Source organism: Semicossyphus pulcher, unplaced genomic scaffold (assembly GCF_022749685.1).
Source record: "Semicossyphus pulcher isolate SPU_LCO1_2020_fin unplaced genomic scaffold, fSemPul1.0.p SCAF_16, whole genome shotgun sequence".
Lineage (NCBI taxonomy): Eukaryota > Metazoa > Chordata > Actinopteri > Labriformes > Labridae > Semicossyphus > Semicossyphus pulcher.
In genome coordinates, this window is record NW_027211670.1 from 5,291,382 (window position 1) to 5,307,229 (window position 15,848).

At 37.3% G+C, this 15,848-nt stretch overlaps 2 protein-coding genes across 2 annotated transcripts; both read left to right on the forward strand.

Annotated features, from left to right (window-relative positions):
* The first annotated feature begins 511 nt into the window (after nt 1-511).
* Nucleotides 512-6,268, forward strand: LOC138593158 (ubiquitin-conjugating enzyme E2 D4-like). The gene is made up of 7 exons (XM_069664039.1): nt 512-696; nt 1,866-1,929; nt 2,749-2,780; nt 3,109-3,186; nt 3,555-3,660; nt 4,874-4,967; nt 5,183-6,268. The coding sequence occupies exons 1-7, from the start codon at nt 673-675 to the stop codon at nt 5,226-5,228; spliced, it is 444 nt and encodes a 147-aa protein (XP_069520140.1). The 5' UTR covers nt 512-672; the 3' UTR covers nt 5,229-6,268.
* A 1,250-nt stretch (nt 6,269-7,518) lies between these two features.
* tfam (transcription factor A, mitochondrial) lies at nt 7,519-15,166 on the forward strand. Its single transcript, XM_069664507.1, has 7 exons — nt 7,519-7,740; nt 8,800-8,942; nt 9,400-9,470; nt 9,578-9,727; nt 10,059-10,154; nt 13,454-13,510; nt 13,598-15,166. The coding sequence occupies exons 1-7, from the start codon at nt 7,655-7,657 to the stop codon at nt 13,883-13,885; spliced, it is 891 nt and encodes a 296-aa protein (XP_069520608.1). The 5' UTR covers nt 7,519-7,654; the 3' UTR covers nt 13,886-15,166.
* Nucleotides 15,167-15,848: the final 682 nt, after the last annotated feature.

Here is a 15,848-nt window from a genome sequence, read left to right on the forward strand (position 1 = left end):
TATTTTGTTTTCATGTTAGTTTTTTCAGGTAAGAGCAAAGCCTTTATTTAAAGAAACTGAAAAGGCTAGGATGAAAGAATGCAAATAGGATTTTCATCAGGCCTTTTTATTAGGCCAGTGTCTCTCGAGAGGTCAAACAGAGCAGGACAAAGTGGTATAGCAACCAATACAGTCTATCATAGCAACCACAGTGTGAATCGAGGTGGAAAACGTAAACTAAGCAGATTTTACCAATTCTATTTAGTTTCAGCTCGTGTTGCATTGTTCATTGTACTTTTTATTTAGTTTTATCTTTTTTGGAAATTGTAGTTTTTATTTTTATTTCAGTTAACGACATTATTTTTTCACGGCTAGTTTTAGTTGTAGTCTTAGTTTTCGTTGACTACAATAACCCTGATACCAGTGGAAGACAGTTTCATTTTATGGACGTACAGTAGGGTATTATCCGAACCGTTGAAATATTCCGAACTGCGTTTCCCATGATGCACTTTGGAAGGGTGACCGTAAACAAGAAGGCGGAAACAAAAGGGGTTTTATAAAAACACAAACAGATCCCCCGGCTGTCGAAGTACTCAGGGAATAAACTACAGTCAGTGAATTCGCCCCCAATAATATTAAAAGTCTAATAAAGAGCGAGTCGAGTGATTTAAGGACCGAACAGCATCAGTCAACATGGCACTGAAGAGAATAAACAAGGTAAGTTTCACTAGCTAGCTACGGTTGCCAGCTAACGGTAGCTAGCTGGCCCAGCAGAGGCTAACCTTAGAATTCATTTCCTTACACACAGACCTTCTATTAACACAGTATTTTGCACCATCACCGCTTTAAAACAACTTCTGGTAAACTTTCTTACATTTTTGGAAACAACACGTTTGTTGACACCATCTAGAAAAGATAAAGCAGTGAATGAACATGTCAAAGTTTCGTGCTAGCATGCTAGCATATAGCCATGTTAGCTTGTAACTACTCTGGCTGCCTTCATGACAACCTGTCACTATTTTTGACACTATCGCTCGTTGTTCTCTATCTTACATGTCTGTCTGTAACCTCTGACAGCCCTCTTTAACTTTTCATACTGTTAATATTAATATTAAAGTTACTTCACAAGACACACTGTTAAACCCATTTGAAGTTTGTGAGTGCTGCCAGTGGTAATATTAGAAGTGGATAGACATCAGGGAAGTGTCAGGTATTTCTTAACAACTACAATTTCTTGGAAAGGCTTTGGTTTTTATAGGAAAGTAGGAAATATAATATTATGAAGTAATAAGCGATTCAGCTAACTCGTGTGTCCCCTTTTGAATGGGTGTAGCTTTCAGAAAAGATCTAGAAATCCCTTCTCATTCACGCCACTCCTTTCCAACCAGGAAGTAACCGTAGTAGGGGAGGAGTACAGTAGAGGAGGGTGGAGGTAAAGTGCTGTTTTAATGGAGTTAGTTATTTCCAATCGATAAATCATGAAAGGATGTCTGCTAATTGGTAAAGGCAAATATCACAATGTAGCCAGTCTTTTTTTTTTTTTTTTTTACATGAAAGCTGACAGTTGAATCAGTAGTTTGGCAAAATATATCTAAACTCACAGTCTACTTTTTTACTGGAACCTCTGAGGAATATCATGCCTTGTGGGGAATTGCAACAGACATGGCTACTTTCCAGTAAAAACTTGTGCGGTCAACATAAAATTACGTGTGAAATACAGAAACAAAACTCTGTTGATATTTACAGCATTGGTCACTATGGTGAAGCCCCAAAAGAGAGGTTACTGTGAACTCACGTTGTTGCTATAGTGAAAAAGCTGTTTTATATTTAAACAGGACCTTTTTTACCGAATAACTAACAAAACGATTTTTTGCTGTGTTAAACAGGAACTACAGGACCTGCAGAAAGACCCTCCAGCTCAGTGCTCTGCTGGACCAGTGGGGGATGACTGTAAGTACACACACAAACACATTTCATATCACAACGTCCCACAGTCTGTGAAACATTTTATGGTGTATATGTGGTTTTAATACACAAAACAGGTTTTTCTCAAAGCACACTGTTCCAGTTTTCCCATTGATTTACATTTACCTAACAAATAAGACATTTGTACAAATACACTTTGTCCTAGATATAGACACAGAACCATCAAAGTTTCAAGATGATTGTTGCATCATTTTTTCTTTGATAAGAAGGGCAATCGTAGTTTAGGCTAAAAAGTATTCAATTAAATCTTAAGTAAAGAGGTAAAAATGAAACACCAGTTTGGTTTACATTTTCTTCTAACCATGTAATTTTCAAGTGCCTTCATCATTTCAAGTGTTAGCCCTATGCAACAGGGACTGGGGGTCCACAATGAAATTCTCTGCTTTTAGTTGTTGCTATGTTAATCCATGTATCACTACGACATTTTGCTAAGTTTTGCATTCTTATACTCTGTATGCCAACTGTCAAACTTTTTGATAGGTGGCAAACAGAGAGAGAAATATTTTTAGTGTGCCATAATGGATTGGTACGCATGTCCTTTTTGCTAAAATGTCAGCAAAAAGGAAGTTAAATGGATGGGTTTCCTTTAAACCAGTGACAGAAAAGGGGGAGTAGCAGTTGCTAGTAATACTGAGATCAGCTTGTTACACTTGTAAAGCTAGCTTCACTTGTTCTTAAGCAAGAGAAAGCGTGACAGAGGCATGAGCTTCTTCAGACTGGTGGCTGGTTAACATTGTGTCTGTGAAGTGCACAGCTTACATTCTCCTGTGTCTCTCTTTCTAGTGTTTCATTGGCAGGCGACCATAATGGGTCCGGTGAGTATCACAGCATCACTTAAAGCTTTCAGTCCTCTCATATGGACTCCTGTACTGGTGCTACATTCAAGAGGGTTTCTTAGTTGCCACTGGTACTTAAAGTTGTTTACCTTCTTTTTGCATATACTTTTAAGTCCACAGCTCGGATAAGGGATTGGTAGATTGCGTTACTTTTCCTTGTTTTGCATCCCCTTGTATGACTATAATGTGACAGAGTTTGACATTGAATTTACTTGAAAAAAGGGGTGTTATTGTTTTAATAGTTTTTGCTTCTTTATCTGTAGTACCCTGTAAAATGACAGCAATGTTTCACATGCCTTTCTGTCAGGGTGACAGTCCTTACCAAGGAGGAGTTTTCTTTCTCACAATCCACTTCCCCACCGACTACCCATTCAAGCCACCAAAGGTAAGAGCTGATTTAGTAACTCAAATCCTCAGCATTTTGGAAAGCACACTGCACACTTTTCTTGCAAAAAGGGAACTGAGAAGCGGCAATCAATAAATGTTGGTTTAAATTTTAGGGGAAAAAATAGCTAAAAATATAATAATAATACCACAAAAAATAACCACCAGAGAAAAAGTAGAACACATTAGCACTTCACTTTACTTTGTCATTTGATATTAATAGATTCATTTAAAAGGCTTCATTTAGAACAGGGTCAGTCCTGTCATCGTCATTAGAGCAACATTGTGGATTAGATCTAAACACAAGTACATGTCAATGGAAGTGCATCTTTTGTGAATTGAATTTGATTTGTTTTTATTTTTTTACAGGTAGCATTTACAACAAAGATTTATCACCCAAACATAAACAGCAATGGGAGCATCTGTTTGGATATCCTCCGATCGCAGTGGTCTCCAGCACTAACAGTGTCTAAAGGTAACTACGGTGTATTGTTGCTATCATTTTGACAAGTGTAACTGCAGCATTAACTTCACTATGTCATCATAATAGTCTTGTATCACTTTCGAATGTTGTGTATATTTTAAGAGGCAACATTTTCGATTATTCCCAGAGTTAGATTTGAAGTGACACAGTGTGCCTGTGATACTCTAATTGAAAGATATTTCGGTTTACATGTAAGAAACAGTTGTGGTGTTTTTATTCAGTGTTAAGTAAAAGCAATTTAATAATACACTTAAGTCCACATTCACCTGCGTGTTTAGAGTTTTATTCCAAAAATGTTAAAGCCTGTATTTTCTTTTGGGGAAACCTTCATATGTGTTTCTTGTGCCCTACTTGGAGTATGTATCAAATTTTTTCAACTGTGAGGCATGAAAGCAACAGTGAAAATGAACTCCAGTTATCCTCCAAAGTTAAAGAAATAGTTGACAAAACATAGTAACATTTCTTCATCGATGTGGTTGTGAGTGCAGCCATAGACTGTCAATAATAAACGTAGCCACCATGACATCCCGTTGGTTTCTCAAATACGTTACTGAAGCCTCAAGTTTTGCATACCGGCTGTCACCATGTTGGATTTCGGGAACGAGTTATAATATATTATTTTGACTACAAGGTGGAGCTGTAGTGGGGCCAAGTAATGAAAGCTCAACAGTTTGTCTGTGGCTGATTATTATGTCTGCCAGAGAGTGTCTGATTTTATTAGGAAACTGCTTTTTTCAGTGTTTTGGCAACTTTACTTAAAAAAAGAATACAGTCTTAAACACCTGGATGGATAACTTCAGCTCACGTTAATAGACTCTATTTAACTAGTATTGTTAATTTACCTAAATAACCGTCTGGTTTCTTCAGGCCTCTGTCGTTATTAGGATCATCCTCAAAATGGTAGCATTATCAAAATATACACTATATGGTCATGTATATTAATATGATCAATAAAGAAACGCAAGACTTTTCAATCCAGAAATGTCACAGTGTTTTCTTCCTTTTCTCCTTTGGGAAATGATTTTGCCCTATTAGCTGCTCTGCATGTAAAGTTTCATAGAGAAACCCTCCCCTTCCACCTCCTTGTATTTGCTGATTAAAAAATCATCCCTTTCTGTGTGGATCCATCAGTAGTGAGTTAATTTTATACACATTTTATCAACATGGTAGCTAATATGATCTTTTTAACTCCTTTTCATTGCAGTTCTATTGTCTATATGTTCACTGCTTTGTGATCCCAACCCAGACGACCCCTTAGTTCCAGACATAGCACACACCTACAAGAACGACAAAATCAGGTGAGCGCACACACTGGCTCAGTTTGCGCTTTATTCACCACTATTATCAATATACAACTCGACATTATTTTTCTTTAAGCTGTTTCTGTTTATCTTTACTTACCTGTCTTTATACTGCAGCAAAAATAGCAGTTTTCCCCCTGGAGATAAATGTATGTGTATCTTACCTTATATGTGTCATCCACTCACTGCACTCTCTCCCTTTCTGTTCCCAGATACAACAGAATAGCAAAAGAATGGACCGGCAGGTATGCCATGTAAAGAAATCATCAAAGATTAAAAAAAAAAAATGCTGAGATTTTTTCTTTTTTCTTCCTTTTTTAAAGTCACAACACACTGTAAATTAAAGTATGAAATCATTATGTAATCTTAGATAACTTCCATCAAACTTAACTATCATCAACATCATTATGAGTCCATCACATATGTTACTTGTTCTTGAAAGTAAGCAGAGTTTTTTCAAAGATTGTCTATGGTCATTGAATTAATACCATGACGTTTTAAATTTTGGCATGTTGGACATTTTATTGACACACATACATTCATTACAAATTGCTTTTCAGAGTTGTTGATTTTTAAATTTAAAGTAGTGTATCACGGCATAAATCACATCATGTGCTTATTTTTTTTTTAAATTAAGGAATAACTGGAAAAATCCCAAGAAACACACAGAATCCTTGAAATGTGGCCAAACATGCTAGCATCTCACTCTTTACACATCATATTATCCCCTTTAATAACACAACTTCATTTTACCTTCATGTAGTAGGTGATCCAGGTTTCTGTTGAGTTCTTTTGCATCTTGTAGCAAGTTGAATAAAACGTTGTACTGTTGCTGTTGAAATGGGAAAATGGGAGCAATTACAAGTCATGTATTTCTGTGTTCTTCATCTCTTATTATTAATATTGTTTTTATTATCATTATTATTAATAATAATTGTATAGTATTAAAAATCCTCTGGAACTATATTATTGTTTTACTTTGTTTCATTTATATTAGAGTCATCACAATATAAATCTGTCATTAGAATTGTGTACTCTTTCCCTCTGAGGATAACTCATGTTGGCTTTTTGGTTGCTTTTACACAGGCACAAAGATCAGATTTTTTCCCATAGAAACTTCTAAGGGTTCAGTATGTTCCTCTGTTCGACCTCCAGTCCGTCTGTTTATCTATCTATGCTTGAGAAAGGGTAAAAATCAAATTTTTTTGCTCCTGTGTAAACAGTCTCTTACGTGTGTCTATGAGGCCTGTGTGGCACCTTTTGTACTGAATTAAAGAATGGTACGGTTTTTATCATCACTTTATGGTCTAGCTCAGTTTTTATCACAGAGTTTAATGTTGATATTTTGTAATTCATATATATATATATATATATATATATATATATATATACATGTGCAATCATGGTCTGTTGTTATTTGGTAATTTAATGATCATATTGTTTGGTATAAATATTTAATTCATTCAACATTTGTAATTACTGCCTAGCTTATGATAGCTAGCATTTCATGGTACAAAAGCATACACATGTAGAACAGACTGAGAATAGGAAACATTAAAAAAGGCTTGAAATGCTTTGTTAAAATGTTCAGGTCATTAAAAACTTTTAAGACAGTAATATTATGTGTTATAATATAAAGTCATTAAAACAAACAGTTGGGAAAACAAAGACAAAGAGAGATTAGTAACAGAATATTTAAAGATTAAACCAAGGCTATATTAACCTGTAGGTTGGATGTACAGAGGTTGGTGGAGGTTTTTTAATATAAACTGGATTAGAGTGCAGTTCTTAAGATAATCCTGGTTGCTTGTAAGGCAGCATGTTCCTGTTTTATTACTTTTTTTTTTTTTTTTTTTTTTTAAAGTTGGGTAGATTGCAAATTTGTCTGGTTAAATGTGCCACCAACACTATAAACAGAAGAAACCATTAATAGTTAACCAAATGTCTCGTCTTAGAACCGGTATTAATTTACTAATTTACTATTAAGTTACCAGAAACCACCTGACACACAGCAAACCTTGAGTCTGTATTTTATTTATTTAATTCAGTTAAATTGGATCCCAGTTTAATAGCGTCAGTATAACTTTTTCCCAATATATGTCATAACTGACATTTGAGTAGATTTCTTGCTCATTATATAAGGTAAGAGTGATATTAAACACCAAGAAAGCACATGTTATTTACTGTATACGGAGACTGAATATCTTTATTTTGATAGTCTTTTCTTCAAACCAACAGAAATGTGACAATGTTGCAAAGTCAAAAAAATGACAATGGCGCCCCCGCCTGGCTATATGATTATTAGCAAGGACACCTACTCACACAATTTTAACATAGAGCTTACAGTTTAATACTTTTCCTGATTAATGATATAGTATAGTTAATTGGGGATAATTCATTGTATATTTAAGAATTCATTAATGTTCAGCTACATGAAAATGATAAAACTGCACTAAAGCGGAAACGGAAGTAATCTTGCGAGAAAGATTACCTTTTCCCACAATGCACTGGGAGAGACTGAAGGCGCCTTTTGTAGTGCCTGCATGTCAACAAGCAAGAGGGAGAGAGTCTCGGCTTCAATTCAAACTATCGCATGCATGAATTTAATTTTACACAGCTTTTGGGACAATACGTTTGTATTGCATTTCTCTGCTTAACGGCCTTTAGCATTTATTAACCCCGACATGGCTCCGTTCAGCTTAATGTCAGCAAGCGTTAGCTTGTTGGCTAAGTCCTTCAGTGCCTTCTCATGCACAAGCACTCTGGCAAGGTAACTAATCTGAAGTTACTTTACTGTATTAGCTAGCTCAAGTTGTGGGGGAGCTAGCTTTAGCATGCTCTCTTTTAGCATTCCTCATACTTAGTTAGCACCTTTGTCATTAGAAATTAGATACTCTAATGCAAAATGTGTTGGAAAAGATAGCATTATTTAGCATTTGTTGTTCAGATGAATGACATTGTGATTGAATTACTCTGTGACCCTTGTTTTTGAATATCCAGTCAGACTTAACTGTCTCGTTGATTTATAAAAGTTCCCCATTCGTTAGATTGTCTTGTAAAGGTTGTGAGGGGTTTGTTGGGTGTTAAAATATAACAAGAAACCGGAAACTTGATCTACTAATTATTTTGTTGTCTATGAATTTAAAAAATAATTAAGCAATGTTCATCACAACTTTCCAGAACCAAACGGAAATCTTCAAATATTATTTTGTTTGAGGTCAAGGTCAAAACCATAAGATACACTGTTGTTGCTATTCACAAAATGTGTTATCTTAGAGGCCCAGAACCAGATAATGTTTGGTATTTTTATACAATTTGTGCTTGTGGTTAAACATCTGCTTTTGCAAATCGTTCGCCCCCTCTGCAATTAGATTGCTAAATAAATAAATCAATTAGGTGTTTTCTTATATTTCTTAGAGTCTTTTATCCTTTTATCAAGACTGATCCTTTTTTATTGTTTTTACTCAGTTTGTCTATTTATTAATCAGTCTACTCAGTATCTGTGTTTATTTTAGATCTTATTTCAGTCTTATTATGTGTAATCTATTGTTTTCTGTACGTCACTGTGTTTTCCTGTCTTTTATGTACAAGCTGCTCCAAATCAATTGCCCCAGAGGAATCAATAAAGTTGTTTTGAATGAAAAAAAAACGGAATTTAACTGATTATCAAAGTAGTTGCTGATATTATTATTTTCATCGATTAACCCATCAGGCTCAATTACAAGATTTATGTTACCTTCTATCACTGGAAAATAATGGATGCTCGGATGTTCTCTGAATAATATCGTCTGTGTGTGTGTGTGTGTTTGTGTGTACACGTATGCTGTAGGTGTACCAGTGTCCTCCCAGGTTCATTCTTCAACCCCGTGAAATGTCTGACCTCTCAGTCCAGCGGCCCTCCAAAGAGACCTCTGACCGGATACATAAGATATGTTCAGCAACAGCGGCCAGTCGTGAGCAGACAAAACCCAGGTAAATCTGCAACACTTGGTTCTGCTTTAGAAGGCAGCTTTAGTTTATTTCTAAAGTTTTATTACAATAAGTGCTTTTAGTACCAACCATAAGCAGTGAGAAAGAATGAAATTAAAATCGTATGATGTTATTTTACAGCAAGTGGCTGAGTCTCTAAGTCTAAAAAAATTAAAATAGAAGTGTGTCTTACAATAATAGTAATATTAACAATGTGGTCAGGCATCTCCACATTAGCATGCGATCCACAACAACAATGCAAAAGAACCTGTGAGACAAGAGCGCACATTAATGCATACAGATGAGAGAGAAAGAGAGAGGGGAGGAGTTGGTGTATCAAGTCCCCAAGCAGTCTTAGCCTACTCTTAAAAGAGAGGATGTCTGCCTTCTGGACCCATACTTGTAGATGCATCACAAAAGATGTGCCTAACAATGATCATGTTATATTTGTTGCCTACAGAAATCAAAGCAGTGGACATCATCAGGAAGGTAGCCCAGCAGTGGAGAACCCTGAGCCCAGAGCAGAAACGGGTATCTTATTCTTTCACTCGTTAATCTATCCACATTATCTCCTGTTGGCATACAGTTTTTCATTCTGTTGCTGTTGGTCCCTCTCTCTCTCTCTCCCTCCCATGTAGCCGTTTGAGGAAGCCTCTGTGCGGGCCAGGGAACAATTTAAGGTTGACCTCCAGCACTACCAGGCTCAGCTGACCCCAGAACAGGTCCAGCAACAAACCCTGGAGAGGAGGCAGAGATTGGCCAAGAGGAGGGCCATTCGCAAAAAGAGGGTAAGAGAGACAGCAGTAGACAGGAACAAGGAAAGAACAGAGTGCTCTTTTGTCAGGGACTTTGGGATACATTTTCGTTTCTGTGCTTCTGAAATACATTTAATAAGCATAATATTCAAACTACCTATGACTTTACAAACTGTATTTTACAGCAGCCCTCATACTGTAGAATGTGTCCTGCTGTGGGAGCTAAATTTGAATTTTTTAAACTGTTGAAGAACTGATCAGTTGTCTAAGCACTAAACTCCATCATTTAATCTTTTACGTTGATGGGAAAAAAATATACCTGTCTGTAAGTCTCTCTCTCTGTCTCTGTGTGTGCGTGATCCAGGAGTTAAATAACCTTGGGAAGCCAAAACGTCCGCGCATTCCATTCAACATTTTCATGTCGGAGCACTTTGAGGAGGCCCGAGGAACAACAACACAGGTCAGAAGCACACGCAGCTCCATCACTTAACATGTGACAAACAAGTGACAGTTTAGATTTTTCTACATAAGGTGGAGCAAGAGTCTCACTGAAGGCGTTTTCCCACTGGTTCAAAAACCCACTAACATCTGCTAACATCCGGCTTTTTTGCTTAATGGGAAAGGTTACAATCGGCATTCAGACCCAGTCAAATGACTCTACAGTAAACCCGGGTAATTATCGCCCTGGCTCCGATCGGCATTGATGGGAACACAAAACCCAGGTTGACACGCTAATCTCCGCCCCCTTTCCGGCGCGATGCTATGCTCCATCGGTAACTGCGACTCCTTGTCATCTCAGCTACAAATTCCTCCCGTGTCCGTCCAAGCAGCGCTCCAACATTGTTCCAAATTTGTCGGTGCCGAGTTTGATTAACAGATTGAATGAGTAATAGATCCATTAAAGACCTAACCACCGTAACATCTTCACTGTTTACAAACCCTGCTTCGGACACATTTGTGACGTCAGACCAATGACTGTATATATAGATGGACAACGCGTCTCCATCTGCTCCCATTGTACGAAACTGTTGCCAAAATAGCCCCTGTGATAGGCGCTGCCATCTCGGATGGCGATGTCATATGGAGCCAGAGTCTGCGCAGTAGAGATCGGCGAGTGAAGCGACCGTAGCCACTTCCGCTAACCCAAACACACACTTAACTTACCAAAAAAACGGCAAGGATCCCGCACGCCAGCGTGTTTAACAGCAGAACTGCTCCTCTGTGTTGGTCTGAGGTTAACGTTCACAGGTATGGACACTTCAGTGACTGTAGTGATTGTTTAAGTTACGTTTCCACTTGCGGATCGTCCTCCACTCTGCTCACCCGGAACTGATTGGCTGCAGGAGCTGAATTTGTCAACAGAGCTGTCAATCATCTTTTTGACAGCATCAAATAACTAATTAAAAATAAACTTTTCAGAGAAATGAACACTTGGACGTAAATCAGCATGATAATAACTAGATATAATGACAGAAACCATGTTTGAGAAAAAATTATTGGGCGTGTATTTTGATTTTATAGTTTGACTCATGTCCCATCTGTTAACATGGAGGAGGCGGGCTTTATGACCTATACTGCAGCCAGTCAGCAGGGGGCGATAGAGAGGGTTTGGCTTCACTTTTAGGGAGCTGTCATGTCGTCCTCTTCATACAGTCTATGCGTCAGACGGTGATAAAGCAGAAAAGAGACAGAAAGGAGGATACTCCACTGGCAATGGGAACAGAGACAATCGGCATTTATAAGTGGGTCTTCCCGGGTCTGAAAAACCCACGTCAACGTGCTAAATTTAGGTGGGAAAGGGGTATGATAGTAACTGACTGATAATTGATTGTTGGACTCCACCCATCTTCGACTAGTTTATTCCTTTTTTCCAGTGCCAGCTTTCGGTTGGACTGAAAAAGATATTTGCCAACTTATTTGTTTTGGGATGACAGGAACTATATTACAGTACATCAATCCACACATCCACACATTTTGTAGATTTTAAGAACTTTGTACAGTTTAGGAGAGGTTAAGTGTGCACATAGAAACAATAAGTAGTATATCAGGGGGAGACCTGAGAGAAAGAAAAAAAGAATGGACAAAAGCAGAAACCAACCAAAAATACAATCAACAAGGTATTCCAAAAAGAAAAACAATAACAATAACAATAAAACAATTAAATAAAGTTATATATTTATACCTCCACAAAATCAGGCCGTAAGAGCCTTACATATTTGACCCAGTAGGTCTAGCATTTAATAAACTCATGTTTCTGGAGACGTAAACCACAAGTAACCTTTTCCATAACATAAATGTCATTTACTACATCAATCTACTCTTTTATTTTGAGGGGGTCAGGAAGCAACTCGCAGAGATCAAAATACCAAACAGATATTTATCAGGTCGGCCTACCTGAAAATCAGCACTTCCTAAAAATAATGTGAAAAATTGCCAGGGCAGACCAGTGTTTAATGTTCTGTCCAGAAAGGCCTTATTATTGAACACCCCCAAAATACATGCCAGTGGTTGGCCTCTCGAGATCTACACTGTCTCCAACATTTGGCATCTCCTCTAGCAAAATGTGCTCTCTGTTTTGTTGTAATAAAGGAGCGAATAAAACACTTTGACCCAAACTCTCGCCACATGTGAGAATTTGAGCATTTCCTCTGGAATTTACAAACATCTAACCAATAATCAATGGATATTGATTTCCTTCTTTTTGCCATTTTTATTTAATGTATTCTGTAGTGTGAGACTTTTTTGTCAAGAGGCATTTATACAATTTAGGGATGGCACCCTTATTTGAATCATTTTTGATAGGCACCCAAAAATAGTCAGTATTGGATCATACAGTCTGTTTCATTTCTGATGTTATGTTCATAATGATTGTGTACCTGGTGATGATATCTTTAAAAATCAGACCTTTTCTGAGTTTTTCAAAGTCTTTTAATTGTCCCTTTTCTGTAAGAGAGTAGAATGTTATTATTCCTTTTGGGACCCAGGATTTAAATCTATAATCTGCCAACTACTTTTTTTCAAGTTTCATGTCGCATCACTATCGTTTTCAGAAAGATTGTTTGACCAAAGTCAAGAGAAAGAGGCTGAGCTAAAGTTCTCATCATCTCGGCTCGCATTGATTTTTAACTTTATTCAGTGTATTGTTTTGGAGAGGAGGAGACCTGTTGGACATTCCAGGTAAAACCTTGTGAACAATGTACACTGAAGGGTTTCATTTTGACGTGCGTTTTATACAGTTTACAGCCTTATCCACTTGCTTCTTCAATTCTTCCTTGTACAATTACCCAGCAAAATAAAGTGCAAAGATTCTACTGCTGATCATTCAAACTGCTGACTTTGAGGGTGCAGCCCTCAGTACAATTGGAGGATACTTGATATCAAATATTGTTTGCTGTATCTGATGTTCGTCATGGCTGCTAATTTACTGGGGTTTCATTTTAATGGCAGTATTTTGGCTGAACAGCGCAATGCATCTCAGTTGTTTTAATAGGAAAATGCCTAATGTCATTATGTATTTATTTAATATTTATCCATCTCTGTGTGACTCACAAGATTTGCTGTGTTTAAAGCCTCACAGCTTTGAAACCTTTTTTTTGGCTCCTATAGAAAGAAAACCTTAAATCTTCATTAGGCGTAATTTTCTTGTTTTTGCCATTAGGTTTTGTGAATGAAATTGGACAACAGTATGTGCTTGTATTGCAATCGAGAATTTCTGGGGTTAGTCATTGATTTATCTGTCTGCTTCTGTTGTTCATTCAGGCTAAATTGAAGTCACTGCTGGAGGACTGGAGGAATCTGTTCAGTCATCAGAAACAGGTTAGTCCTTTATTCCTGTAGTTCCAAGGCCTTCATGCTATGTGAGTGTTTTAGTATTCAGCTCTCCTCTGTCGTTCCACATCTCAGGTATACACACAGCTGGCCGAGGACGACAAAATCCGCTACAAGAACGAGATGAAGTCGTGGGAGGAGCACATGGTTGAGATCGGACGAGAAGACGTGATCCGAGACAAGACGCTGTCTGCTAACAAAAAAACTGCTAAGGCCAAGGCAGGATCTAAGAAGGCTAAAGCTAAACCAGTGAAGAAGGCTGCAGCCAAACCAGTGAAGAAAGCTGCAGCCAAGTCTAAAACAACCAGAAAGACAACGAAAAGTAGCGCAACAAAAACTGTCAGGACTACTAAGAAGACATAAGATGTGTTTATCTACTGAGTGTAGAGTAAAGAAGTGTTTATGATGACTACTGACAAGTTGTCCTTTTTTCTCTAACTTGAAAGTCACAAAGTTCCCAGTAGTCATGGATGTTTGGTAGGTTCAACTGAGCTTAAGCTTTTACACCATCCAGACAGATCAACAACACCACATTTACGCAACGGTTCAATGATATTTACTAGGGATGCACGATATTGGATTTTTTGCCAATATGCCCTTTTTGCCAATAACCAATTTCGATACCAAAATATTAGGCACATGTTTTTTTCCACCTAATTGCAGAGAACGTCAAGTCTCCTCTGTAATGGAACTGATATCATGCCTACTCTTACTGTAGCCGCCCACTGGCAGATGCAGAAATAACATAATATAGTGCTTTTTAAAATGTACATTTTCAAGCTAATATCTGCAGATACTGTAAGGTGCCGATAATATCGTGCATCCCTAAAATTTACACCAAACAAACCATTACAGCAGGATTATTACAGTCACCCTATGTATCCTGGCTTTGATCAATTGGTGAGGAAAAAGATACCTGATGACATGTAATGATTTCAGAAACGTAGACAGTGGGGTGTTAAAGTGAATGTAGGCACAGATACTGTTTGTACTAATCTGTCTGCTCTGCTGAAAAGGTTTCATAGCTCAGAGTGTAACCACAGTATACTTGAGGGGAAGATAAGGTTACTGTTGCCGTCCGAAAAACAACCACCCTTTTCTATTTTTGGTATTTCAGAAAGAGTATTAGTGTAAAGAAAAGGTCAGGTGTGATTCTGTAGATGTTTAAAACATTGAGGTGGACAAACATCTTTCAAAACTACCCCAGAAATATGTAGTTTCATTTAAAAGAGGTTCATCAATATCCTACACAAACTGCTACTTTCATTGATTTTGATGCCGAAACTGCAGCCATATCCTTTACAGACTCTGTGTTACCTGTGGAAGAGTACAGCTGCTCAGTACCCTTGGTTGCAAATGTACAGACATCACTTCTAAACATCTCAGTATCATGGTCCCCTTCATTGCAGCCAGCTTATATGTGCAGCTTGTACAGTTGCAAATTCAAACTGTGAAAATCTGCTTTTTGTCCTTCATGGCATCAGAAACATTTTGACTGACTTTTTTGTATTTTTAAGATATCAAGTTCCAAATCATGCATTGTCCCCGTCAAGCTTTGTATGAGTTGCTTTGTTCTGTTAACAGCTGTAAAAAAAAAACAACTTAAAAAAAACTATGGTTGATAATAAAATGTTCTTTTTTTCCCACACTGCCTTCTTTGAAATTAAGCTAACTAAAAACTTCACAAAAACATCCTTCCATTACCTTAGAGGAAATTCAACCATGTCAATAATCCTAAATAAATGTCCGTGATGTTTCAGAAGTCACTCCCCTCTTCATTCCGAAGAACATACTTCCGGTATTGACAGTTTATCTTGCGTGTAGCAAGTTCTTGGTGCTTTATTCAAAAAGGATAAACTAAGGCTAGGGTTTGCTTTTATTGTACCTATGAGCACACATCAAATTCAAAAGTTGTAAGAAAATCAAGAGAGTAAAATTAAGTACACAATACCAACCCTGAAATTGCTTGATACCAAGATACTATCATATTGACATGCAAAAAACCAAGAGGTCAGATACAACAGAATAAATACCTAAAGTAGAACAAGGTGGTTTGCCAACCGTCATTAAAACTCAAAGAAGGTATCATCATTTGTGTGACACTACAGTTAGCCTGTTAGCATGGAGGACATTCCCACCAATATAATTTCAGTTCATGTGTGGACTAGATTTAGCAGAACTAAATTACTCCACCTGCATTGTTAACATTACACAAGGTGGCACAATATCTCTCTACTTTGTCAGTGAATTTACTACTTTGAATTTACCCTCTGTATGAAATATTTTGTAAATAAAGTTGTCTTGCACAACACCTGAGATGCGGAGT